The 27,002-nt window shown below is 44.1% G+C and overlaps 2 protein-coding genes across 2 annotated transcripts in view; one reads left to right on the forward strand and one right to left on the reverse strand.

The window, feature by feature from the left end:
- The window catches only part of ryr2a (ryanodine receptor 2a (cardiac)), a gene marked incomplete at both ends in the record, with an annotated part of 231,061 nt that overhangs the window by 186,991 nt on the left and 17,068 nt on the right, over positions 1 to 27,002 (reverse strand). The window lies entirely within an intron of this gene.
- On the forward strand, positions 14,111 to 14,806 carry LOC308333067 (THO complex subunit 7 homolog; the record flags this gene model as incomplete). Its single annotated transcript, XM_080789263.1, has 1 exon — positions 14,111 to 14,806. One exon carries the CDS (start codon positions 14,111 to 14,113, stop codon positions 14,804 to 14,806), a length of 696 nt encoding a protein of 231 aa, XP_080645389.1.

Consider the following 27,002-nt stretch of genomic DNA (forward strand, 5'->3'; position numbering starts at 1 on the left):
TTAAAACCGCTCTGAAAGAAGACTTCTAACATGCAGACGTGTGTGTGTGTGTGTGTGTGTGTGTGTGTGTGTGTGTGTGTGTGTGTGTGTGTGTAGCCCGATCTCACTGAAATAGCACGGATTGGCTATTCCGTACATACACACTTAGAAAACCCCAAAATCAGTACATATTATACACTACTACTGTTTTGACCATGACAGAGGCGTATTGTACGCGACAGAGGTGTATTGTATGTATGGAATTGCCATTCCGTGCTATTTTGGGTGAGGTTGGGTTTGACATTTTTTACGATTCTGTGCTATTTTGTTACAACTCGGACGGGGCTGAGGCCGAACTTGGCAACGCTCGACATGGCAACTTGCACGCTTTAGCGCGCTCTGTGTTGTCTCTCGTGGCTCAAGTTTGGCAGAGACGGTGCCCCTCCGTCACGGTCTATCTATGGGGAGGATTTCAGTGTAATATGTACGGAATTTGGGGTTTTCTAGGCGTGCATGTACGGAATTGCCAATCTGTGTTACAGTATGTCACCGTGTTTGGGTAAGACCGGGTTGGGGTGTGTGTGTGTGTGTGTGTGTGTGTGTGTGTGTGTGTGTGTGTGTGTGTCACTGACTCCGTTCTGTCAGCAGGATGTGTTAAGAGGCAGATGGCATGTCACTGAGACCATCTGAATCAAGCACACAAAAGCTCACTATACTCTTGCGCACGCCCGCACGCACACACACACACACACACACACACACACACACACACACACACAGAGAGAGAGAGAGAGAGAACACACACACGTGGAGGTGAGGTATGAAATGCAGGAAAGGAGTGTGAGAGAAAAAGGAGGTTAACACTTTCATCGCTCCCTGGTGTTCATGAGAAATTACCGCAGGCAGCCAGGCAAAAAGTTGTACGAGCAGCAGCCGACATGTCTTCGTTTTCACCACAAACGGTAATATGGCGGGCGAGATGCGATTAAAAAAATCACTATTTACGTATCTTATCTGAACGTCGGGCGGATTGGACAAAAACAACAACTTTGGAGTATTTTTCGGAGAAAACAAGCAGCAAAGAAACGACAATGAGTGGAACCTTATAGGGTGCACGCACATTGATCCTCATGATGGGAAGAACGTAGGCGCTGTCTAGCAGCCTGGGCAGCACGAAAGGTTAGTGTTGAGCTTCGGCTGCTTGGAATTGATAGAAACCTTATAACCCGCCATATGACGGGTATGGCGACCTTCGGGGTAAAATCATAACCCATCATCTGACGGGTTATGAAGCGTCTTGGCGTCATGAGTGTTAAAGTAACCCTGATGATTTTACAGTAATAACAGGCTCTGGCTCATGTGACCTCTGACCTTCACTCCATCCCATTCCACTGCTCCATTTCATCTCTCTCTCTCTCTAAAGGTCACTGTCCACATACACCCCCTGTAATGACTAGCGCTACATGCTGTGTGTGTGTGTGTGTGTGTGTGTGTGTTTGTTTTAGAGAACTCAGTATGTGTGATTTGCCATAATGCCACTAGACACAATGGAAAAGGAGACACACACACACACACACACACACACACACACACACACACACACACACACACACACACACACACACACACACACACACACACACACACACACACACACACACACACACACACACACACACACACACACACACACACACACACACACACACACACACACACACACACACAGAACCACATGACTGCGAAGTAAAATGACACAAGCATAGAAAGAAGCATGTGGTCTCTCATGGTCATGAAAACACATGCATGCACACGCGGCACGCACACATTTGCAGGCTATTCATCACATTCACTAACACAGTTAGCTACAGGGCAAATAAGGAAACAGCTGTTGTTGCAGCGGGGTGAAATTTGTTCAGTTTGTTATACTTTTATGTTAACATAATATATCTGCAAGTCATGGAACCAAGGAGTAGAGAAAAATAGAAATCAAGTGAGGTCAACTACAGTAGGATAGACACACAAAGTGAAGGGACGGAGGGTGTAGAAAGAGACACAGGAGGTGGAAACAGACAGAGAAACAGTGTTCCCCTGCATGAGCTGTGTCTTACTGTCTTCCGTGGGAAACGTCTCACTGTCAGGTCAAAAGAAAGGCTGAGCAATTCATGTAACATTATATTGAATATTGGTAGCATTGACAGGGACCCTATGCTGCTGGGGTAGTGACAGGGGCCCTAGGCTGCTGGGGTAGTGACAGGGGCCCTATAGGCTGCTGGGGTAGCAATGACAGGGGCCCTAGGCTGCTGGGGTAGCAATGACAGGGGCCCTAGGCTGCTGGGGTAGCAGTGACAGGGGCCCTATAGGCTGCTGGGGTAGCAGTGACAGAGGACCTAGGCTGATGGGGTAGCAGTGACAGAGGACCTAGGCTGCTGGGGTAGCAGTGACAGAGGCCCTAGGCTGCTGGGGTAGCAGTGACAGAGGCCCTAGGCTGCTGGGGTAGCAGTGCAGAGGCCCTAGGCTGCTAGGGTAGCAGTGGCATGCAGGGGCCATACTAGCCTAGCTGGCTAATACTAGCCCTAGGCTGCTGGGGCATTGACATGGGCCCTACAGTACACATGTGTTGGGAATTGGCACAACACCTGAGAGGGTGATAATCTTGTGTTGTTTGGTCGGCTGCCATACTACATAACTCCTAGGGGCTGATATGGCAGCTGGCCAATCGACACAAGATGAAGCCGTGTCTTCCCAAGGGGTTATATGGCAGCTGACCAATCAACACGGCAAGGTGGACTGATCTGGCACCGGCCAAAGAAACCTCTTTGTTTAAGAGACAGAGAACATGTCAAACATGGACGAAACTCGGCTTCTTCGGGCTCCGTACACACTATTGAAACATAAATCGCTCTCTCTGTTCCGGGGGGAGAGGGGGGGCAGAGCAGCTCACAATTCATTTTCAATGGGAGTCACTGGGTTTCACAGAGCAGCTCTGCTCCATGGCTGTGTTCTGCCCTCCTCCCCCCCATGGAGCAGAGCTGCTCTGTGAATCCCAGTGACTCCCATTGAAAATGACTTGCGAGCTGCTCTGCCCCCCCTCTCCCCTCGGAACAGGTTTCAATAGTGAAAGACAGTGTGAAAGAATGGGACTCCCTCTTTCCCAGGTGTTTCACCCAGGTGCGATTCCTCGAGGCTGCTGTCTGCCATGTGATTTGGTTCCTTTGTGTGTAGACAAACTCCAGTGTTTCTTCAGTTGATAATAGGCTCTACGCACAGCAGTCATATTGGAACAAAATTGGGCCTCTTCCTTCCCTCACAGGTCTTCACGGCTACACGGGTTCCAAATGGCCCCTTACGGTTGCAGAGTGTACAAGTGGAACCAAATGGACCCCAGAGTTATGGGGGGGGGGGGTCCATGAAATAAAAAAGAAACACTGTGCAACACTAAACAGAACAGAGCCTAATAATTAGAATAATTGGTAAGACCTGTGAAGGAAGGAAGGAAGAGGCCAATTTTGTTCCAATATGACTGCTGTGCGTAGAGCCTATTATAAGAAACACTGGAGTTTGTCTACACACAAAGGAACCAAAACACATGGCAGACAGCAGCCACCAGCTTGTTGATAGATGTTGAAAGATGTTGAGAAAACTGACGCTGAGATCTAGGTCGTCCTCAGGCGAGCCCGTCATCGTCATTTCCAGTCACCCCGGTTCTCCATACATCTGGGCAGTTCGTTGGTACTTTGCACTCCTGCATCGCTCTTGAGTACATCCACGTATGTTAGCGTGGGACGTCCTCGTGATCGCTGAGAGACTTGCTCCATCTCTGTTTAGCTGTTCTAATCGACGTCCGTCACGATCATGACATTTACTTGACGATTCATTGTCATTCAAATAATTGCAACTAACGATTTAATTGTAATCAACACTGGACATGGCCTCGTTTTCATTCTAATTGGCTCTGCCTTATTTGTGGTTGTTTAGTGTGATTTTGAGACCTACAGGTATATTGAGTGAATGGGATCATTACACATCAAAGTCTCATCCACAAACGCATGTACATAAGCATGCACGCACACACGCACCATAATCACATGACAGTCATTTCTAATAATACATGGCCACAGTGAAGTCGTTAATTTCAAGCTACTGCTACATTCCTGGTCTATCTGCTAGATAAGACTCTTCATCAACGGTCTGCTGGTGTGTGTGTGTGTGTGTGTGTGTGTGTGTGAGTGAGTGAGTGAGTGAGTGAGTGAGTGAGTGAGTGAGTGTGTGTGTGCACATGCTCTTCTGTGTTAGAGTGTGAGTGTTCATGTGTGCTCATGTAATTCAATAAAAATTACAGCAGGGTGACTGTGTGCACACTGCACACGCACGCACGCACAGTCGGGTCATTGGCGGAGGGTTTAAGAGAGAGAGAGAGAGATAGAGAGAGAAACAGCACACACACAAACAAAACAAGGTAGAAACTGAGCTACACTTCCTAACCGTCTGCCCACTGTACCAAGACATCAGAGACATACTTCCCAAGGAGCGTTTGAAAATCACGCAAATGTAAATGTTTATATCCAAATGAATGCAAAAACATTTAAATACTGCTGTCCAGTTTCAAAAGTATAAAGCGTCTCCTACTGTATATGGATGTATCTCTGACAGAAAATCTTTTAGTTTTCTTCCACTTTTGCTTTGGCAATCTAAACGTATGTTTTCTCATGCCAATAAAGCTCCTTTGAATTGAATTGAAAAGAGAGAGAGGGAGAGAGAGAGAGAGAAAAAGAGAGACTTAAGGCCTATTCATACACTTTTAGGTGATAAGGTGACCACTGAAAACGACAACATGACGTCACTCTGCAGTGATAAGTGACTCACCGCTGCTCACCCAAAACACATCTCTGAGTGAAAAGGTCACCTCCAGCCCAACACACACAAATGGAAATACAAAAAGCCATCTACTGATAGCCTGCAAGAAGAGGTAAACACGCATGTCATTGTTCAATAACATAATCAATCCTGGGCTGGATTTATTACCAAAAATATATCAAACCAATAACTGACTTAATCTTGCTCAAACAGTATACCCTGTATTATATTTGTAGTACAATGGTCGTGTACAAAACTAGAGAAAATTACTATATATAAATCTCTGTCTGTGTGTACGGCTGAAATGCACATAACTTGAGAACCGTTCGCTCCACCGACTTCAAATTCGACACACTTTCCACACCCCCACAGGGAGTGCAGTGCCCGGCGTTGAGTCCATCGGAACCACGGTTGTCCAGAACCGCCACAAAAGGCCTCTTGCCCGGGCTCTGGACCGGACCCCTGCCCAATCTCCATATATGGAGCTGGCCTGTTCTGACATCACAACACTCCATATTTGGGCATGCCTGACACAGAACTCCATATATAGGCATAAAGGACACAGAGAGACAGATACAGAAATGTCCATATATGGGCATAAAAGGGACACAGACAGATGGGTGGAACGGGTACTCTGACATGGGTACAACGGGTATTGCATAGCCCGGTGAGGCATGGATCTCCCCATTGTTACTGACTCAGTGCACTACAGCCGGGCACCGGTCTATTATATAATTTTGTAAAGTAACTCATGATAAATACATAGTTACATTGCTATGAGTCATCAAATTGGGTTCTAACAGTCTCTGTCCACCCACATATCACCCTGTCAAGCTTTCTGGCAAAAGCTCCAATAGTGCTTAATGAAATTGCACCATAATTGTCCGTTAAGTTAATAAGAGATTAATCGCAACACAGAGACATTTCTTGGCTGAGCAAAAGCAACGCTTCAGTCGCTGGCAATGACACTCAACTAGAAACAAACGTAAACAAACATTTTTTTGTGTGGTGTTGAGGGGGGGGGGGGGGGCTGAGAAAGTATTAGATTATCAAATAAACTAAATTATTCAGTGTAGCATCAAGACATTTCTTTTTTTTTTAGGGACCTTCTAGCTGTGAGGTGACAGTGCTACCGACTGCGCCCCCGTATCCCCTTCCTGTGCATTGTTGAGTATAGTTGTTTTTTCGTCTTTTAGTTTTTTTGTCTGGTAGGCCTATATATTTTTTTTTTAATCACATTATGCTGCTGTAACACCTCAATTTCCCTTCAGGGATCAATAAAGTATATCTCATCTCGCATCATTTCGCCCCCTGTCCACATCAAAAAGCTTTGCACATTACAAACAAATATTTGTGTATGGATGCTCCCAAGAAAGTCTTAACTCTAGCTCTGCCCAACACTACAGTAGCCTGAGAGAGACTATCTGCCTTATGGGATCAATAAAGACAGAGAGCCAGATAATGTAAAATGACTCGGACATGGAGGCAATGTGTAAAAGGTGTACAGGTCACATGGTGGGCTTTCTTCTATGGACAGGATGCTGAACACTAAGCACACAACCTTTAATTTAGAAACAATATACAAATATAAGCCTATATAGGCTATGGGAATGGGGCGGCAGTGACTTAGGGGTAGAATGGCTGGTAGAACAGCCAACCGAGAGGTTCCCAGTTCGATCCTGGGCTCCTCCAGAGTTTGTGTTGAAGTGTCCTTGCGCAAGATGAATGTATGTAATGTAAAGCAGTGGTTTAGACTCTATCTGGTTATTTGAATTGAGTGCAGAGGGAGGGGTTAATGCCATTGCTGATGTGAGGTTAACTCCTGATGCTCAATAAAAGAACGCGGCTGATACTTGAGGTGTGCTTGATTAAGACCATCAGCGCACACAATCTGAGGGAGTAGGCGCTGAAGTTTGGTCTGCGTGAAAGAAAAGACAAATCAAGCGCACCTCATCTGTCTCCAAAGTAACTGACCCTGGTCCTGGTCGATTAGAGCTGCCAATAGCCTCCTGGTTAGCAGCCATCCTGAGGCAGCCTCAATCCACAACGCAAATCAAACACTCCCTCATCCTCCCTCAACACTTAGGCCCTTATTTACGAGTAAGACGCGCAAACGCAGGAAGCGAACGCAGATCTTGCCATCACACTCATGTCACCATGACTCAGCCATAGCCATATAAGGAGTCCCCAAAGCAGCTATACGTCCAAATATGGAGTGTGTTGCATCAATCACAAACAAATCACTCAGCTCCATATATGGGCACAAAAGTGGGACAGACACACACACACACAGACAGACAGACATGATCTAGGTCTCATAGTAAGTGCTCACTGGTTCGCAATCAACGCGGTGTACACCCAATTTTGGGTGTACACTCGTTGATAAATAAGGGCCTTAGTGTGTGGATATGATGGGGGGGACGGGGCGGGGCGGGGGGCTAAAGGTATCCATGTTATCTCACGTTAAACGACCATACTGGCCTAAATACATATCATTGTCTATTCACAGCTTCCGCCATATTATGGTAAAAATATTCATAAAAGATCTTGCCGTTATTTTCAGAGGTCACAGTTGTCATACGTCGGTTTACATTTGTTGTTTGTAAGTCATGAATAAGTCATACAATTTAGTTAATGAAAAAAATCTTTTCCTCCAGGGACATGGCTAGGCTTTTCTAATCAATCCACACTTTAAAATGCATAAAACAACGCAACGTTACAGTAACTTAAGTTACTATAAATGAAAATCAAAGGCACAATAAAGAATTGTTGAATTTCCACTGACTCGCCATAATGGCGAGTCAGTGGAAATGATATTATGGATGGATGGATTTGTTTTTACATCCGGATACACCCCGTCCAGGACAGGCTACAGATGCGACTCCTCAGGACACTTGGCTCAGATCTGAACCCATTTTATTTTGCGATATAGGAACCAATTGCGACCACAGGCCCTTGCTGACGTCGACCCCAGAAAGGGTCTTAAGCTTTGGACAGAAGCCCTAATTCTGTCCAATTCTAAGGATTGTGACTAAAATGCACTTCCAACACACACGCAGACATACAGGCACGCACCCACACACATGCACACAGTGAGGCTAAACCCCGCCTGTGGGAGGGATTCCTGCTATTGTCATCAGGGGTCCCCGCCCGGTGTCATTCCTGACAGGATCCCAGATATATCTGTGTAATTACAACACACACCAGGGCTCTCTGGACAAATCCCTGCCTGCGCTAAAGCCTCCACACAGGGACGTGAATGGAGATGGAGCCTCCGTGGGGAGCATAGAAGATACAGGGAGACCACAAGACACTGTGGAGAGAGAGGGGATGAATGTGGAATGAACGCTGCTGTGTGATATGTGGAAGCAGGAATAGACCCATAGATGAGAGAAAGGAGAGCTAATAGACAGTGTAAGAGAAGATAAGGAGCAGGGGGATTAAATTTAGCTGCTAAAGAGAGGGATTGTTGGAATGTGAGAAATGGTTGTGGGGAGACGGAGACACACAGAGAGAGAGAGAGAGAGAGAGAGAGAGAGAGAGAGACGATAGTCAGACAGAAAAAGAGAGGGAGATGCAACAGTGAGTGGTGGCTTAACCGCTATAGTCTATAAGACTATACACTGTCATACGACAGAGAAATAGTAGATCTTAGATCTATATACTGTACATCATGTCTATCTACTGAGAGAAAATCTCACCCATGTGAAGTGAGGGGCGTTCTTATCATCGTACATCATCCATTCATTGTCAAAGGGAATTAAATCTCTGTGTAGGAGCAGATTTGCTCGTCCACATAATGATGGCACAATGGCATTTAATGTTTGTGTTAAGACAAGAATCCACACTATAGCTGAATATATAGGAGGGGTTAGCAGCACCCCTCAAAAACTACAGAGATAGTCAGACAGAAAAAGAAAAACACACTTGTGTGAAGTGAGGGGCACTCTTATCGTCGTACATCATGACATAAATTCTCTATTCATTGTCAATGGGACTATAATGTCTGTATAGGACGAAAATAGCAATTTGCTTGTCCACATATGACGTAATTCTCCATTTATTGTCAATTTAATGTTTGTGTAAGGCGTCAATCTACACTAATAGCTAAAAACTAATAGCGCCCCTCAAAAAACTAGAGAGAATTAGAGAGGACAGATAGTGAGGCCAGCTGCTGTGTAAATCCACAGAGACACATACAGTACAGTATGGTCCAGCTTATCGATGGACCATGCTTGGTGTCAGCCACTGTACCACATAGTGTGTGCATCTGTACCACATAGTGTGTGCATCTGTACCACATAGTGTGTGCATCTGTACCACATAGTGTGTGCATCTGTACCACATAGTGTGTGCATCTGTACCTCATATTGTGTGCATCTGTAGCATGCAGAATCATCGTGTCATGAAAGACCCCAACTCTAGTCTTATCTATAGTCCATGCTTCAGCGGAAAAAAACTGCCACTTAAGATTCCATGGGGATATTTTGGAGGAAATAGCTGGAGCCAGTACTGTACAAAGAACAAATCTGTCATTGGTGCTATATCTGGTAGAGGTGACACATCTCCCCATGTGCGCCGCCTGGCATCCAGGACCATGGAAAAAGCCCACGCACAGTCAGTGGTAGCTATTGTAGAGCACCTTCAGACGGCCTTCACACAACACAGACAGAAGTGTTGATTTTTACTTTAGTCAGTCATTTGAATACATTTTCATTTAGCTTTTAGGCAACTTAAATGTTTTAGTGTCAGTCTAGTTTTAGTCGACTAGATATCATATGATTTTAGGCAACTAAATCTACAGTTGATTTAGCCGACTATTTGAGCCACGGACCACCATTTGATGACATTTAGACTTGCTGACCCAAAACTAAAGAATGTTGTTATCGTTGGATGGGATTTGTCCACAATTCCATTCTCTAATAATATAGACTTCTTGTGTATTAAGTAATGCAGATGATTTAACTCTTGAGAGCTTAAACGGGTCCATTTGGTTTCAGAGTGGTGGATAAAGGTGGCAAAGAAGAAATGCACCATTTATGAGTCACATAACATGTACTGTAGTGTAGACGTCTCCTCACTTCTATTTTGGCTTACTAACACTATTCTCCCACACCACCGGTTCCCAAACAATGGAACCAGTTTTGGGTCACAAACCCATTTGTCAGGGAAAATATTCCCTTTTTACGTTTCTAACAAAAACTATATTATTTCCCCCAAAAAAATGTCAAACTCGTTTCCAGATAATTTTGAAAAAATAAACTCAAACTTTTCGAAGAAGGTCGATGCACACCTCAAAGGTTGGTGACAGGTGCGTAGTAAAAAGGTGCAAATGTTCAGAAGGGGATCTGAGAGAGACCTTGAGCGCTCAAGTTAATAATAAAAAAATATATCTCTCTCAGTGGCCACTCTGGGGCTCCGTAAATCTCTGATAATACAATCTAAAAAGGTCCCGCACACTGTCTGGAACTTCAAAAATGTTGCTCTTTATTAGGTCGACGTTTCGGTCGTTAGACCCTCATCGGGTCGGTTTTGGTTCTCCAGCTGAAAAGGCTTGGGAAACTGTACTACTACCCAGCTAGCATCTATTACAACTGTATGGCAGTGGCAGGCCATCCACTCACACCCTCTGCTACTGTACACTGTGTGGCAGTGTGGAAAACACTGTAAAAGTGGATATATGTCATGATCCTGCATGATATATAGCAGAATCTGCAATCTCCAGCCTAAGGGCAGCTACAGTATGCTGCGAGTTGAGAGCAGTATATATGATTGTGAATCCAGTCTAATTGGACTGCAGTTGAACCCAGAACGATCACATTCTGTCAGTGGGAGTGGGATCGCTTTTACGCAGGCACGCACGCATGCATGCACCCAACTATGCATGCACTTGTGTGATGTTCTTACCGAGCACACACACACACACACACACACACACACACACACACACACACACACACACACAGTACACACACACTTCTCAGAGCGTCTGGCATACCCAGCCAGGGACAGTGTTTCTGAGTCAACATCTCCATGGCGACAGGGAGGAGATGCAGAATGGCATCCTGTCACTCATGGGAGTTCATGTGTGAGATTGAGTTTACAAACTAAGTGTACATGTCCTCTATGTCCGGTGGAAACCTTGTATGTCCCAGAACGGTTACCTTTCAGGAGAGAGAGAGAGAAAAAACTGCGTTCCAAATGGATCCAATGTAGTTAAATATTTAGTTCCAAGCTCTTGTTAATAGCTCTTTTGATTGGTTTAATATTATAAAACCCTCAGACACACTTAACCACTTTCACTTTCCAAATGTTTTAATAATAGCTAAAATATAGCGGATATACAAACTGTTGGTACAGGGCATTAGACATTCATTTACCAAAAGACAAACAAACAAGATATTAGGTTTCTGCCCGAAGGTGGTGATTTGAAAAAAGAGAGCCGCAGAGAGAGAGAGAGAGAGAGAGAGATAGAGAGGGAGAGAGAGAGAGAGAGAGAGAGAGAGCGAGAGAGAGCGAGAGAGAGAGAGAGAGAGAGAGGGGATGGGGAATGGAAGGCCTACTGTAGGGAGGGAAAGACTGGGAGCGGTACAAACAGAGAAATAAGACAGTATAAGAAATGGAGAATGCTACTGTAGTTACTAACAAATGGATCCTTACAGGTCTGTAACTCAGAGTGTACAAACTTGTCCATTTGGTTCCATGTGTAGTTGTACACTCTCAGTTAAATTGACAGAGAATCTTGCCGTGCAGATTGTGGCCACAAAGATAAATAATTATTGTCCTACAGTACACTACATATGAAACTGGGGGTCATTGAAATGATAATGTTTGTGAATAACTGTTCCATGTGGGAGGTTCAATTGTTCTGTGAGTTCTACTGTAGGCCTACTGTGAGTACGCTACTGATATCATGCTTGCACCCCCTTTCATGATCCCCTTTCTTTCTGTGTCTCATTATCTCACTCACAAAACGCACACAAAATTCCCATTGACAATGAATGGAGAATTTACGTCATAATGTGTCTGAACAAATTGACATGTTACGTCATGATGATGTACGATGATAAGAGAGCCCCTCACTTTACACGGGTAACAGCCTTATGGTGCCATAACGCCCATTCCCTCCCATGGAATGGCCGCGGACAGATTGGCCGACATCGTTAAAGATTCAGTGTCACTTATTGGTCGTGATCCATCACCGTTCCATTCCTGCTGGCCTACCATGGAGGCACTCCATCACAGCTGGAGAGTGTCACAATCATTCAAGCTGATGTTTTCTGGGAGACTTTTAGAGGCAGCGCTAGGTGTATATCCAGACTCAAAAACATGAGTCCAGCTCAATCAAATTAAACACACGGTCCTTGTGGTTGTGGACAGTCAAACCAATATCTACTGTAGTATGTGCCTCATCGACAGTATTATTATACTTCTCCGATACCTGATCGATCAAAAAGTGTCAAGTCAATTCTAAAACTTTGGAAACTGCGTAAAAGAAGAGGGCACATACTGATCAGCCAGTCAGGCACACATGTAATGTATCCGAGGTGGGTTACATCAGGTTCAGATTCACTAAGATTCATTAGGTCTGATGTGGACTCTTGAAGGATTTACAAAGGATTACAAATAAAACATCAATGTCATACTATACAAAACAATAAATGTCATAATTAAACGGTCAAAACAGCCATCCTTAGGATAGCTACGTAATGAATCTTTCAAAGCCATTCCCAATGGTCCACAGGCAAATTTTTACACAATGCACAATGTAGCCTATAACAATTAATTTACATTAACATAGGCAACATAAATAATCCAGTTCACCACTATTGGTAATATTTCAAGTAGGCCTATTGGTAGTAGCCTAATGGCTATTTAGTCATCATCATTTGTAAATATCTGTCACTTTTACGGTAAGACTATGCCTTGGCTTACCCCTTGTATGTCTCAGTGTGCGGGGCCACTTACTCTATCAGAGAGTGAGGTAATGAGAAACAAATGGGCCACAAGATTTGTTCTGCTCACTCTTATTACATCCAGCTCATTTAGCCCTGTCCAACTACAACCGCAGTTCAGTCAAATGCAGTCCAAACTCCAGACCATGCAATACATTATTCTGCTTATATGTCAGATAAATTCAAATTTGTTTCACTCAGTCCATTCCCATTCCAGTCCACACAAGTGACACAATCCCTGCTTTGCTCAACGTCATGATGAAAAGTCCTCCGTCCGACTTTACGGACTGCATGGGGCTGACAAGCTGCCATGTGTAGCACTTAGCTGTGACGCACTGGGAATACAGACTACCACGTGTAGTACAAGACTGACAATACAACTGCACCACTTGATGCAACCACTTCTCAAAGTGGTACTCGTTTATTTAATGTTGTGTCATTATTGTCAAAATATTGGAAAAAAATGAAGAAAAAAAACCGTACAATTAGCCAGACGTTTTAGGATATTTTAGTCCATTTGGGGCATATGTCATATTATAGTAGGCAAAAAACGGCTATTTTGAGCCCTCCTAGCCCAGCTTTGTGTCTGTGTGTACCATGGAAATGTTGTGATTGGCTGAGCACGGAATTTGAATGTGAAGAGCCCTCACTTCACACAAGTGTGATTTTTAAGGGGCGCTAGCACCCTTCTATAAACAGCTTTTGTCCCCACACGTCTCAACATTTGCCATTGACAATGAAAGGGTAATGCCGGTCAAATGTCTGCTAAAACGTGCACATCTTCCCCATTGACATTGAAGGGAAGATGTATGTCATATGTAAACGAGCAAATCAGTCAACCAATCACAGGAATCAGGCATTCTGATTGGCCAGTCTGAGATGATTCATGATGATGTATGTAAACGATGTCATATGTAAACGAGCAAATCGGCTAACCAATCACCTGTTGGTGGGAGCGCTTGGCCAATAAGGGACCGACCACCTTATGTACCTTATGTAGCAATGTCAAATGTCAGTGCTAACATAAATTGATGTACAATGACAAGCAGAGTGCCCCTCATTTCACTTGGGTGTGACTTTTATAACTATAATCACATATGTGATGATGATGATGTGATGTCATCGTGTGACAACGTCATGATGTAGATTAGAATAGGCTACAAAGTACAAAATATCACTGTGCAGATGCATATCTGTGTGGTAAATCTCAACAAGGCACTCCAGCGATCATCATCAACTTCCTCCGGGGTTTCATAAAGTCTAAGCCAAGGCCTTCCTATAGTTTCAATAAGGCTTATATCAGTCAGACTCTTGCAGACATGGGAGCTGTAACTGATGATGAAGTTATTCAAAGACGTCTCCTGATTAATGGGGACGGAGCTGGAGATGATCGACGTATCAACTGTCTCCTGAAGAGCTTCATCACGTGGTGCCACTCGCCACACGGGGCCGCGGAGGAAGGCTTCACACAATACCAGAAGATGCTCGCCATGTTAGCCCAATGTGAGTTCTCCATGGGGAAGACACTGATGGTCTACAACATGAACCTCCGGGAGATGGAGAATTACGAGAAAATATACAAAAGTGTAGAAGAAAACATCACGTCTGCACACGAGAAGATATCGGAATGCAAGAAGGAGATTCAGGGGGCCAAGAATATACGAAAGAATCGTCAAGAATACGATGCACTGGCCAAGGTCATTCAGCAGCATCCAGATCGACATGAAACACTAAAGCAGTTGGAGGCACTCGACAAGGAGCTTCAGCATCTTTCCAACATCAACGACAACGTGGATGCAAAGTTGGAGTTGAGGAAGAAGCAGTTCCATATGCTCCTCATCACCATCCAAGAACTACAGCAGACATTGGAGAACGACGAGAAATTGGACAATGATGAAGGCATTCAGGAAGCCCCCATGGAGACTAGTGGTGAATGTGATGAGAAGTCAGACAGTGATGAAAACAATCAAGAAGACCCCATGGAGAATGGTGAATGTGTTGCAGAACTGCGTTAGTTAGCGGTGCTAACCACTCCAATGTGTCGCTTTGTTATTCCGCCCCCCTGTGACGTCATTTGTGCATAAAGTAGCCTTGCCGAGCCATGAGGCCCATAGGGCAGGAGCCTATCTCCTGTTTCTATAGTGTGAGGCAGCTTGATGTACACCCCATGGACATGACGCTAGTATGTCGCAGGGAGGCATTGGGTCCCATTTTTACAGTCTTTGGTATGACCCGGCCAGGGATTGAACCCCAACCTCCCAGTCACAAGGCCACTGAACTGCTCCAATGTGTCGCTTTGTTATTCCGCCCCCCTGTGACGTCATTTGTGCATACTGTATGTCTATTCTGCCCCACTGACGTCATGATGAAAGTCACCGCTGACTTCACACAAGTGTGAAGTGACTGCCCCTCCAATGGCTGACTTTTTAAATTATGTCATATACTGTAGCAGCCAAGTCTATAGACATTCAATGTGAAGCGCCACTCACTTCACACAAGTGTGATTTTTGAGGGACGATAGCACCTCCTATGTCTAGCTTTTAGTGTGTGTGTGCAACTGTGGCTGTGCAAACACAAACTTTGTTCTAACACAAACATTGAAGACGAAGGTGAGGATGCAAATACTGATCGGCCGGAATGAGATGATGTATGATGATGTACGATGATAAGAGCACTCACTTCACACGGGTGTGATTTTTTTAAATAATAAAGTTAATAAAAAGCATGCCCTCTCGGGGCGTCATCTATTCATTGTATGAAACAATATTAGTTACATGATGTATTTATATCGGCCACATGATGTCTATGTTGTCATTTAGTGCTCTAAACAAACATTAAAGTATACATAGACTTGGCTGCCATATGTCGTAATCTTCAAAAGCCATGGATTGGTGGTGCTAGCGCCCGTCAAAAATATCAATTTGGTGAATGAATTTGGTGCGTCGTAAATACTGACAGAATGGTCCCCAAGTAAACGGGTACAAATTTCTAGTACTGATGTCACAGATGACTGATGTCATCCACTGGCCTCTGTGCCTATCTCAGCCAAGCCACCAGGAACATGGGGGATTTTGGCAGCAAGATTAAACTAGTGGCCAAATCTGGTATTTCAAGCTTAGCGTATAAGCACCAAGTGGTTCCCAGACCCGTAAAGGAGAGTGTACTGAGCTGGGCTGAACAACTTGTTCTGGGGCCCAGGCTGAGCTGGGCAGAGCAACTTTCATTGAAATGAATGGCTGGGGATTTTCCATCCATACTATAGTTTTTAATATACTGGTAGCTCTATGATTTCACGGTTTTCACCCACACAATAACCTAGGCAACGCTGGGAAAAGAAGCTATTGCATGGAATAAATTTCACAAATTCAACAGATATGGAGACATAATAATAGTGACCTCATAGACTGCTCTGCCAGATGATGTATATTTTGGTTTCTGCACGCACGTCCATGCATTTGAATTTCATTGTATTCTTTTTTTATGGGACGATCTACAAGCTCAAAACGCTCTGATTGCTATGATTTGACATGTTGTGAGCTTGTAGTTCATTCGATAAAGTCTAAACATATATGGCTTAGTGTGTACCAGTGTGTGTGTGCACGCGCGTGCATGCATGCATGTTTTCAGGTTCATCCCAGGGGAGAGCTCAGGGGTCATATTGCTCTTTCCGCTTCTCCTTTTCTTTCCCTTTCAGCGTTCTGTCCATCCTCACCTCATCGTCCATTAGCCTGTTTAACATCCTCTCCTTCAATTCGATTGCGTTCGATTCCCTTATACCTTCCTTTCTCTTTCTCCTTGGTTTTCCTGTTACGTTATGTATGCATAATCATGGTGGACGCAAAGGCCTAATATTTGAAATTAACATTATCTCTTCTTCATACCGCTCGGCATTTACCATCACCACTTTTTGCTAGATCTCTCGCTCTCGCCATTCTGCCCACAACAGTGGAGGGGGTGTGTGTGTGTTTTGAAGGTCTGCACAGTATAATTCAGACTCGGATAGATAAATCGATATTTTCCACAGTCATATCCAGCCCACACACCTCCCACTAAATGGACACTTTAACCTTAAAGCCTCGCTGAGAGGCTCGGAGAGAAGAGTGGAAGTCAGAAGAGATTAGACAGGAAAGAGAATAGAAGACAAATCAAATGCACAAATGGTTGAAACTTATAGTAGTACAGTAGTCTCATCAGCAGTTTTACAGCAGATTTGACCTGTTATTGAGAGAGTTTAATAAAAGGTAAATGAGCTTAGGGCCTACATTTTCTTTTACTGGGAGAATTAAGGCTTATTCATAGTCCACTTTTATGTGCTGAGGTGACCACGGTTTTAGGTGGTCACCTCATCACCTAAAACTGGACAATGCACGGAGCTCAAACAGATCATGGGCGCGGGTTGCCATGTTTCGCTGCTTGAGAGCGTAAGGCTTGTGGCAGCATGCTGGCACCGTAGCCTACACTGTATGTATATGTGCTATAGTATATTTGGTATTTGCTTATTTTCAAAAGGGTGCTGGCAGGGTTACACGCTGCCTCCTCCAAGCTGACAGCCCACGCAGGCCGGATCATATCATGCATTCCAATAGAAAAGTAGGCCAGCACAGATTCAATGGAAAAAGATTTGGCTGTGTGGCTACACTGCAGCCAACATGTAGGTATGGTACTCTCTATGACAATCATTAGACAGGCATCATAAATGTTGTTGTTTTGCCAATTCCCACTGAACGTTGAAGTGCAGTACACAATACCTGTCACTGCTAACCACCCGTGTTGGTCTTGGCAGGTTGTACTGAACGGTGGTTCTCAAAGTGGGGTTTGAAGAAAACTCCAGGGGTCCTTGGGGGGGTTCTAGAGGTTTGAGGATCACTGGTGTGGACTGTGGAGAGACATACCCGATACTGTTTCCGATAACTTCATACCGAGTACCTACTGTATACTGTATTACTTTAAACAAATGTAGGACCCCTCTCAAAGTGGGGCTCCAGGGACTCTGGGTGAGTGTTCCTTGAGGGTGTTGCAAATGGTATGTAACTCTCAGAGTGTGCAAGTGTTGTACACTCTCAGAGTTATGGGGGTCCTTGAAATTTAAGTTTGAGAACCACCGGTCTAGGAATAAATAATTTCAGAGTTAGTAAATAATATTGTAAATTGTACAGGGAGAGTATAATAATTCAAAATACTAAATAATTGATTAATGTAAATTACATATCTTCAAGTGATAAATTACGTGTAATCGGAATAGCATAGTACTCGCCGATAGCATTTTAGGCACTATCGGCAGCTTTTCCGATATTGGAACAACTCTAGCCGGTACTAGTGCTGCAAAAAGAACACAACCCCCTGCCAGCTTAAATTTCCCCCTGAAAACAACTTTTCGTTGTGCTTGTTGGAGCGCCCGGCCAAAACAGGAGGAACTGAACACCAGGCAGGAACTTTACCGTCGTGACACCCCGACACCATGTTCTTATATAGTAAAATGGAAGATATAGCCTTCTAATGACAATTTAATAGTCAAAATCAGATCATTGAGTATGCAGCACACATGTATACCATCTCCCTCTCTCTCTCTCTCTCTCTCCAACCCTAGGCTCTATCCATACCCAGTCTGTCTTTGTCCTATCGCTTTCTCTCATTTGAATCCTGTTTTCTCTCTCTACCTCAATCCCTTTCTCTCCGTTTCTGTCCATATCATTCCCTCTGCTGCAGTTGAGGTGTCTTGCAGGGAATACTAATGAAAACACTTCAGCTCCACCATACATTATGTCACTGTGTCTGTGATATGTTGAGGCGCTGTATGGGCTTCCATAATTGACGGTGTACAGACTACAGAGTAGTGCACACACAAAGAAACACGCATGTAAAGCAGAGACACGGACACATGTAAGCAACAATTAATCACGTGCGAGCACACACACGATCGCACGCACGCACACACAATACACATTGCACACCTCACCAATTCTGCTGCTCATACGCTTGTATTTCTGCCCATGTCAGCACACGGTAACAGCCAGATAAGTCATTGTTTACACAGTATAACGACCTAATGAAGATAATTAATTAGGAAGAAAGTGAGTCAATATGCAATGTGCGCATGTGTCTGACATTATTGGCCTCCTCACAGCATCCACGAGAGAGCGTACTTTATACCAGCATACTACTGTATATGTGTACAGACTATCCAGGTGTCTTTGGATGGGCCGTCTATCATACAGTTTAAGCTTACGTTAATCAGGTTACAAATACCACTAATGAGTAATCACTATAGGGATGTACTATGTGTCTATGTGTCTATTGATCATCTTATTTGGTATTGGCCAACTAATTGCTTAACCCTATGTACTTTGTTGACCGGGGCCAGGTCTATAACTCAGTCCTCCTGTTACCCTGTTACTCCACACCAGATGTCTTCGAAGACAATAGGCGATTCTATGAGCTTCTAGATCGGCTGTTTTCCTATTTTTGTCTACAGAAAATATGTAGTAATATTAATTGGTTTTGGCCAATAATTGCTTAAACATCAGTATTTCCTGTACTGTAATGTACTATACTGTACTGTACTGTAATGTACTGTACTGTACTGTACTGTACTGTACTGTACTGTACTGTACTGTACTGTACTGTACCATATGTTGTACCGACAAGATGACAGTCATTATAATATGACTCAACATATTGTTGATGACAGGCTTTGATGGGAGTTAAAAGTTACATGTTTTCAACTTTTAAATCTAAGTCGGTGGGGGCGGCAGTGACTCAAGAGGTAGGTTCAAGGTTCCCAGTTCAAACCCCAGCTCCTCATCATGTCAAAGTGTTCTTGAAGACTGAACCCCTAATATATTATAACAGTTAACCGCCTCCAAAGAGCAGGTTGGCGCCTCGGCTGCTTCTGCCATGGGTGTGTGTGTGTGTGTGTGTGTGTGTGTGTGTGTGTGTGTGAGTGAGTGGGTGAATGTAACGCACATTGTAAAGCACTATGGATAAAGGCGCTGTAGCAAGACAGACCATTTACCAAGTCATTTGTGCTCATTCCTCCAGTGAATTGCAGACACTTTAGTAATGCACCGGGACAGGAAAATAGGCAGGGTTTTTCCAGACCTGTGCACTAAGCCTCACAGTATGATACGGTAGGTATAAAGTTATAAACTCCACTGGTGGAAGTGGGGTCCACTGCCCAGGGCCGGGACCCTCAGGGTCCTTGAATGGGTTTCAGGGGGTCCCCAACATTTAAAAAAATAATTATGTTGACAATTAATGTTCTATAATGGAGAACAAAATGCACAAAATGGGTCTCCACATGCAAATCTTTGAGAACCTCTGCTACTGGTTGCTTTTAGGATGGTACAGCCTGACATGTCTAGTATAGATCTAGTGATCTACGGCTTTCAAATGAAAAAATCTGCTTGTTGGCATGAAAGGAAAAGAAACCTAAGCTACCAAATGTTATCAGATGATCATTGGCTGTCAATTACTAAGCAATACATATTTGTTATCAGCAAAACGTAATTATAGATTAGTGGTTGTCAAGCTGTTTTTATTCGCAAGACAGCCAGGGAGCAAGCTTGTCTCGTCAAACCACGTGACTCCCATTGGAAATGAATTGCGAGCCATGCGACACACACGCAGGAGACACGGAGGAGACAACTGTCTCTCAGGTGTGAACGGCGCCTAAGAAAATACATTTTTCAACGTTTACAAAACAAATAGCATATCATCTTTATTTGGGGGCCCAATTGCAACGCCCTCACGGTCACGGACTCGCGGCCCACCAGTGGTCACCGGCCCACAGATTGAGAACCCCTGATCTAGATGAGTGCACTCTTTCCCTCTCTTTCTCCTTTCAGATCTGCTACTGCAGTGTGGTGAGTGGGATGACTCTGACTCACACACACACAGAGATAGAGAGAGAGAGAGAGTGAGAGAGCAAACACACTACACATTATGACAACAGAGCGGTTATATAATAGAAGTGGCGTGGGGGTGTAAATGCAGGGAAAGCCAACAAAATGTGTACTGCAGGGTTAACACTGCCTGGGATATCCTCAAAAAGAGACAGAGAGAGAGAGAGAGAGAGAGAGAGAGAGAGAGAGAGAGAGCGAGAGAGGGAGAGAGGGAGAGAGAGAGAGAGGATGGGGGTACATTGAAAGTGATGAGAGGGGGGATAAAGGGAAAGAGGTTTAGAGTGATAAAGGTTGAAAGCACAATGAGAGAAATCCACCCACCTCTATTCCAGCAAAAGGAAGGATTTGTTGCTATCCTGAACAGGACACAACCGAACAACATTTTGTATGAATACGCAAGCGCACGTGTCTGTGTTTGTGTGTGTGTCTGTCTAATGGTAAGAAATAAACTGGCAGGCCTGTCTGTGTGCGTCAGTGCCTTTGAAATACTGTAAACACTGTTTACTGTGATCAAGGATTTTATGCACCTCTGCAACAGTATCAGATGGTCGCAGAACCCCGCTAGCCACAAAGAGACACCTAAATCTACTTTTGTTCGCCCAAAAAAACTGCACCTCATGGAGCAATCGACAGACAAAGATTTATACTGCCCTAAATTAACGGGTCAATGCGGCCAAAATAAAAGACCCATATCGAGTGCCCAGTGGCTTGGCACAGTCCTCGGCCCACAGGAGACTAGCAATGCCTGAAGACTCTCATTTGGGCTCATTCTGGTGTGGCAACAGCTCATTTAGTGCAAGTTGGTGAGAGTGTGACAGGAAAAGATTGAGAGAGAGAGAGAGAGAGAGAGAGAGAATGAGAGATATGGGGAAACAGAAAAAGGTGACCAATTGCATCATAGGCTATGATGATCTTGCCATGGACTGACCTCACAAATTTGCGAAGATGCGCCATTAAATCCACAGATTCAGTCAGAGGTTTTAACTCCAGTTCAAGCTTACCTCTCACATGCCACGCTTTTCGGCTGTAAGCTAATAGTTTGAATAGCCACCAGCTGATTTGGCGAAACGGAAGTAACAATCAATCATTTCCGGGACACTTCGCCAGAAGCGCTAAAACGGTATCACGAGGTCGCAGGGATTTCTTATTGAGCTCCTAAAACATCAATGTTCTTCTGTATCTTCACCTCAATCTGAGCTTCAATTCAGAGATAAATGCCGCTAAAGATCATCGCTAAAGATACAGTGGATGAAGGGAAAATATTCAATGACGTCACGATGCAGAAGCAATAAACTAAGGTGTCGTTTGAAGTCATCCTAGGCGATCTGTGACTATTAATAAAGGTCGTCCAGTGTCGCCTGTGGCAGAATTAGAGTTAAGTGAATGACCTATTTTGCAGCGAAAGGTAGCAAACGCAGGCCTTTTGGGGTTTTGCCTTTAGTAGTGTTGCTAAAGACACCGGTGGGACAGTTTATGGGACGGGTACATTGGAGGAAAACAGGGAAGCTAGGGTCATCCTATTTGAAATTTCAGGGAAATGGCATATAAATGTAATGTTACTGAATTCAATATTTTTTACATATATTTCATTTATATAATATAATTTACAGTATTTATTAGTTGGTGAGGGAGGGTCAATAATTTAAATAACTTTGACGAAGAATATATTTCTGTTCTTGTTCTTTCAGAGCACTCCTCCATTGTGGCCTCATTCTGCCTGCTTTTAAACATCTTTTTAAAACACACCTGTATGTCAAATGCTTTTCTTAATTTCAGTTTTACTTATGTGTGTATATGTATGTAGGCATGTGTGTATGTATATGTATACATATATGTATATGTGTATGTATATATTTATTTAGTGTTCCTTGATGTTTGTTGTTATGATTCTATGCTTTGTTATTTCTGATGTTCTTGATGTTGTTTTGATTGTTTTTAACCTGTAAAGCACTTTGTAACTTTATGTTTGGAAAAGTGCTATATAAATAAAATTCATTCATTCATTCATAAACAACAAACAGTCCCTATAGCTAATGAACTGCTACTGCACTGCACTGCACTGCACTCGTGCACTGCACTGCACTGCACTCGTGCACTGCACTGTACTATGCTGCTGTCTGCACAAGGTGTACAGTGGTTTTCAAACTTTCTTTGCCCAAGGCACACCAAACAGCCAGTCCAAATCTCAAGTCACACCTGTATTCATAGCCATGCAATATAACCTCTATATAGTACAGTAGCACATTATCACTCTTTTCAATCTGTAAACATTATTTTGTATGTATTAATGACAAAATGTTTACCCATTAGACCCTGCCTGTCACAAATGTAGGGATTTTAGGATTTATTTTAAATAATGGATCTACAAAGCTCATGGTGTGAATGGACGACGGGTATAAACTGCAAAATGCAAAAAGCCAGGTTGTTTTTTGAGGGCCCTCCTATGTCCAGCTTTGAGTAAACACTGAAGACAAAAGTGTGAAAACACAAATACTGAAGACAAAGGTGTGTAAACTAAATACAAACATTGAAGACAAAGGTGTGTAAACACAAAAGTGAGGACGCAAATTGTGTGCGAGTGCGTGCGTGTGTGTGTGTGTGTAAACACAAACTTTGTCCTAACACAAACATTAAATGCCATTGACAATGAATGGACAATTTTGAGTTTTTGTGTAAACATTGCGTAACACAAACATTGAAGACAAAGGTAAGGACGCAAATTCTGATTGGCCGGAATGAGATGATGTATGATGATGTACGATGATAAGAGCGCCCCTCACTTCACACGGGTGTGATTATTATAGTTCTATAATGCAGTGTGGTTGTCACAAAATGCAAAGGTAGGGGTGGCAGTGGCTCAGGTACAGTCCATCTATCTAGTCTATCTATATAAATGCAGTATTTACCATTTAAAGGTACACTTTGGACATCTCAGCCCACCTAACCAGTGTGCTTCGGCAAACCATTTGTGCACTGCTGCTAGACGACCATTAATATTTGAGTGCCAGCAGAAGTGTCACAGAGTGCTGCTCCCTGTGCCATTTTGGAGCTAGTCAATATTCAGCTGGCAAATTTAAAAAAGAAAGAAAGGTTCACCAAATATTTTAACAAGCCAAAGCTAACTTGTCCAAAAGAAGAACTTGTCACAAAGAGAAGAGAGAGCAATTCCTCAGTCTTTAGAATGTTTACTGCGTGTCAGCAGAAACTCTTCATGCATGTCTGCAATATACAGTACATGGTTTTCTTTATTAAACACTTAAACACTATACTGTGTTGACTGGAGTCCCCCATAGTCTATACTGGCATCTCCTTGTTTCTCTCTACACCAAATAGTATATTTGCAGAAAATTGAAAAATGTAAACATGAAGAACTGCAACGCTATACTGAAGCAAAGACTGAAACAGAGATGAATGGAAGTGAAATGTATTGTGATGACATGATTTTGATATTGTTGGGTTTAATCAAACCAACAGAGTGAGTTACATTTTGGAAAGAGAGTAACTTAAGGGTTTGTATTTGAGGAATATTGAGCCAATATTGAAGGCTACTCGATGTGTGGGCCTAGGCTACTAGATGTGAGCTAGTAGCCTACATTGTGACAGCTGGCATTCTCTTCTCCTCCACCATATATGGGACAGTTCACATAAAGTTACAGTGCCGACAGTTAGTTTTCTGGTTGTCTTTGAGAGGCCGAGGCTTGCCTCTGGGACCTGTAACACAGCACTGCAGCAGCACCAGCCGTGTGTGTGTGTGTGTGTGTGTGTGTGTGTGTGTGTGTGTGTGTGTGTGTGTGTTCTCTCTACCGTAGGTAGGTCCCCTATAAATAGTTTGCCCATTTAGCCGACCATCCGTCCTAAGATGTACAAGCTGTTGCACGAACCCCATTACTCAAACTCCAAGCTCTCTCTCTCTCTCTCTCTGTCTTGTAGTCTCTCTCAAGCACGTACGCCACACTCACACGCACGCACACACACTCTCAAAAGCTCACCTGCTCAACTCAGGACTATGTAGGTTGCTGCGACAACTGCTGAGGGTCACACGACGAAAAGAGACCAGAAACTTCATCCTACTTTCCTTTCCTGTTTTTATGAGGGCAAGCAGAGAGAGAGACAGCAACGAACCGCTACTCTAGGGCTGGGTGCAATGACCGCATACCGCCATACCAAGATTGTGTAACGAGTTCATAACTGCGATAACAAATTTGTAACCCAATTTTTCACCCGGTGCCAATTGCCTAACCTAAACTGTAATCCTGGGCACTAGTCTTCCTCTGCTTGTGAGCTTGTAGATCTGTTATTTTCAAATAGCCACTATATCCTACTATAAATGCGCCATGTCTCTGCGTGCGTACATACGTACGTGTGTGCGTGTGTGTACTTTTGTAATGCACGTAACTCGAGAACCATTTGACCCACGACTTCACATTCATTTTGACATAAGTGTTCCACACCCACAGGGAGTGCAGTGCCAGGTATCGAGTCGGTCAATTGGTCAAACCCACGGTTCTCCAGAACGACCACAAAAGGCTCTGGTCAGGCTCTGCCAGTGGGTCTAATGAGGCCAACTCCTTTAACCTGGGCCAGGCTCTGCCAAAGGGTCTAATGCATAGAGTATTAAAAGGATACAGACTGATATGGCGCGAAGCTCCGCCCCCTCCGCTATTCATGTCAGTGGAAGTTGCTCAGTGGCACCCAGAGGGACCGTCTATTTCTGCCTTTTTGGGCGCATTTCCGCATTGGACCTCCAAATTTTGGAGGTCCAATGCGGAAGTGCAACCGAGCGCTCAATGTTAAAGCCCAGCTGCACGTCATGAATCCACGTGTCCGCCTGCAGTTCTTCCTCTTACCACTAGGGCCCAGCGCTTCAACGTTGGAGTGCCTCACTGCCCCCTTGGTTTAATGAGGCCAACTATTTTCACCTGGGCCAGGCTCTGCCAGTGGGTCTAATGAGGCCAACTCCTTTCACCTGTGCAATTTCCAGCCTCTGCCTCAGCCAATTGACGCTCAACCAATCAGGCTCTGCCAGCGGGCCGATTTGATTGCCATGTACACTTTTCAGTCTTCACACACACACACACACACACAGGCACATACACAGATCTCCATGTGGGACACCGGCTGACAGTTAAAATGGGTGCTATGACAACGTATATCATTAGGTTCATAAACGCACACACACGCGTGCTTGCAACCATCAGCGGAGACGCACACACGCACGTGTGTGTCATAGCCGTGTCCTGCTCCATTTGTAAATAACACGCTGCTAATGCTAACGTTGAGCTATATGTTGAGCTGCTAATACTCTGCATGTTGCAGTGAAATGTATACCCTGTTCTGCTGAAGCTGAGCTTAAGGTCGTCATTGTGGAGAGATGTGGTTTTGGACATAAGACATAAAGGTAGGCACTTCCACTTGACTTCCTCCTCCCCTTGGAGACAGGTCACTGCAGCGACCAATGAGGCATCTACATTTTTAAATATCTGTGGTCCTTGACGAAAACGAAAAGGGGACGGTAACAGTGACAACAGCTCGCATACACAGTGACGGCAAAAACTGCAGTCCTACAGTTAAACAGAGTTGGCGAATAATGCTAATAAACAGCGTTCAATTTGTTAAATTGAAAAAAGGGCTTCAAGAAGCCCTGCATAAGCTAATGGTCAATGCCTGTGTGCAAATTCAGATCAATTGGTGCAGCCAATAAAGGAGCAGCAGGGGTTATGAATTATGACAGACAGACAGACAATCCTTGATTGATTGATTGATTGATTGATTGAAGTATTTATTAACAGCTTGCAGAATTACAGTACATTTCAAGTACAACTCAATACAAAAACTGTTAGCTGTGGACGATAGGAATTATAGGAAGATGACGCAAAATAATAAACATCAAGTCCATGGCCTCCCTCAGGCAATAAATACTGCTACAAAAATCTGCAGTGGACCTATTAATGGGATGCTGCACTGGCCTCATCCGCACAGCGCTGCAGACAGTCATGCGGACAGCCCAGAGCATCAGAGGATGTGAGCCTCCCTCACATCCAGGACGATGTGTCCGTTAAGCCCGTAGGGTTATGCAGGTTGCCTGGGGCCTGTTGCCTGGCTGCCAGTTACTGTACACACATGCACGCAGCACACATTATTTACCTAATTTCATCACATCCCACACACAGGTACTGACTGTGCGTGCACGGCACACCTCAGTGTCAAGATGGCGGAGTGTTGTGAAAGGAAAGATGTTTTTCAACTTGACTCTGTGAGCTTGGCTATTGATTTCCTTAGCTTGTCACCCTGACATTGCTGTCCTAGACAC

The sequence above is a fragment of the Protomyctophum bolini genome (assembly GCF_963924005.1).
Source record: "Protomyctophum bolini genome assembly, chromosome: 18".
Taxonomy (NCBI): domain Eukaryota; kingdom Metazoa; phylum Chordata; class Actinopteri; order Myctophiformes; family Myctophidae; genus Protomyctophum; species Protomyctophum bolini.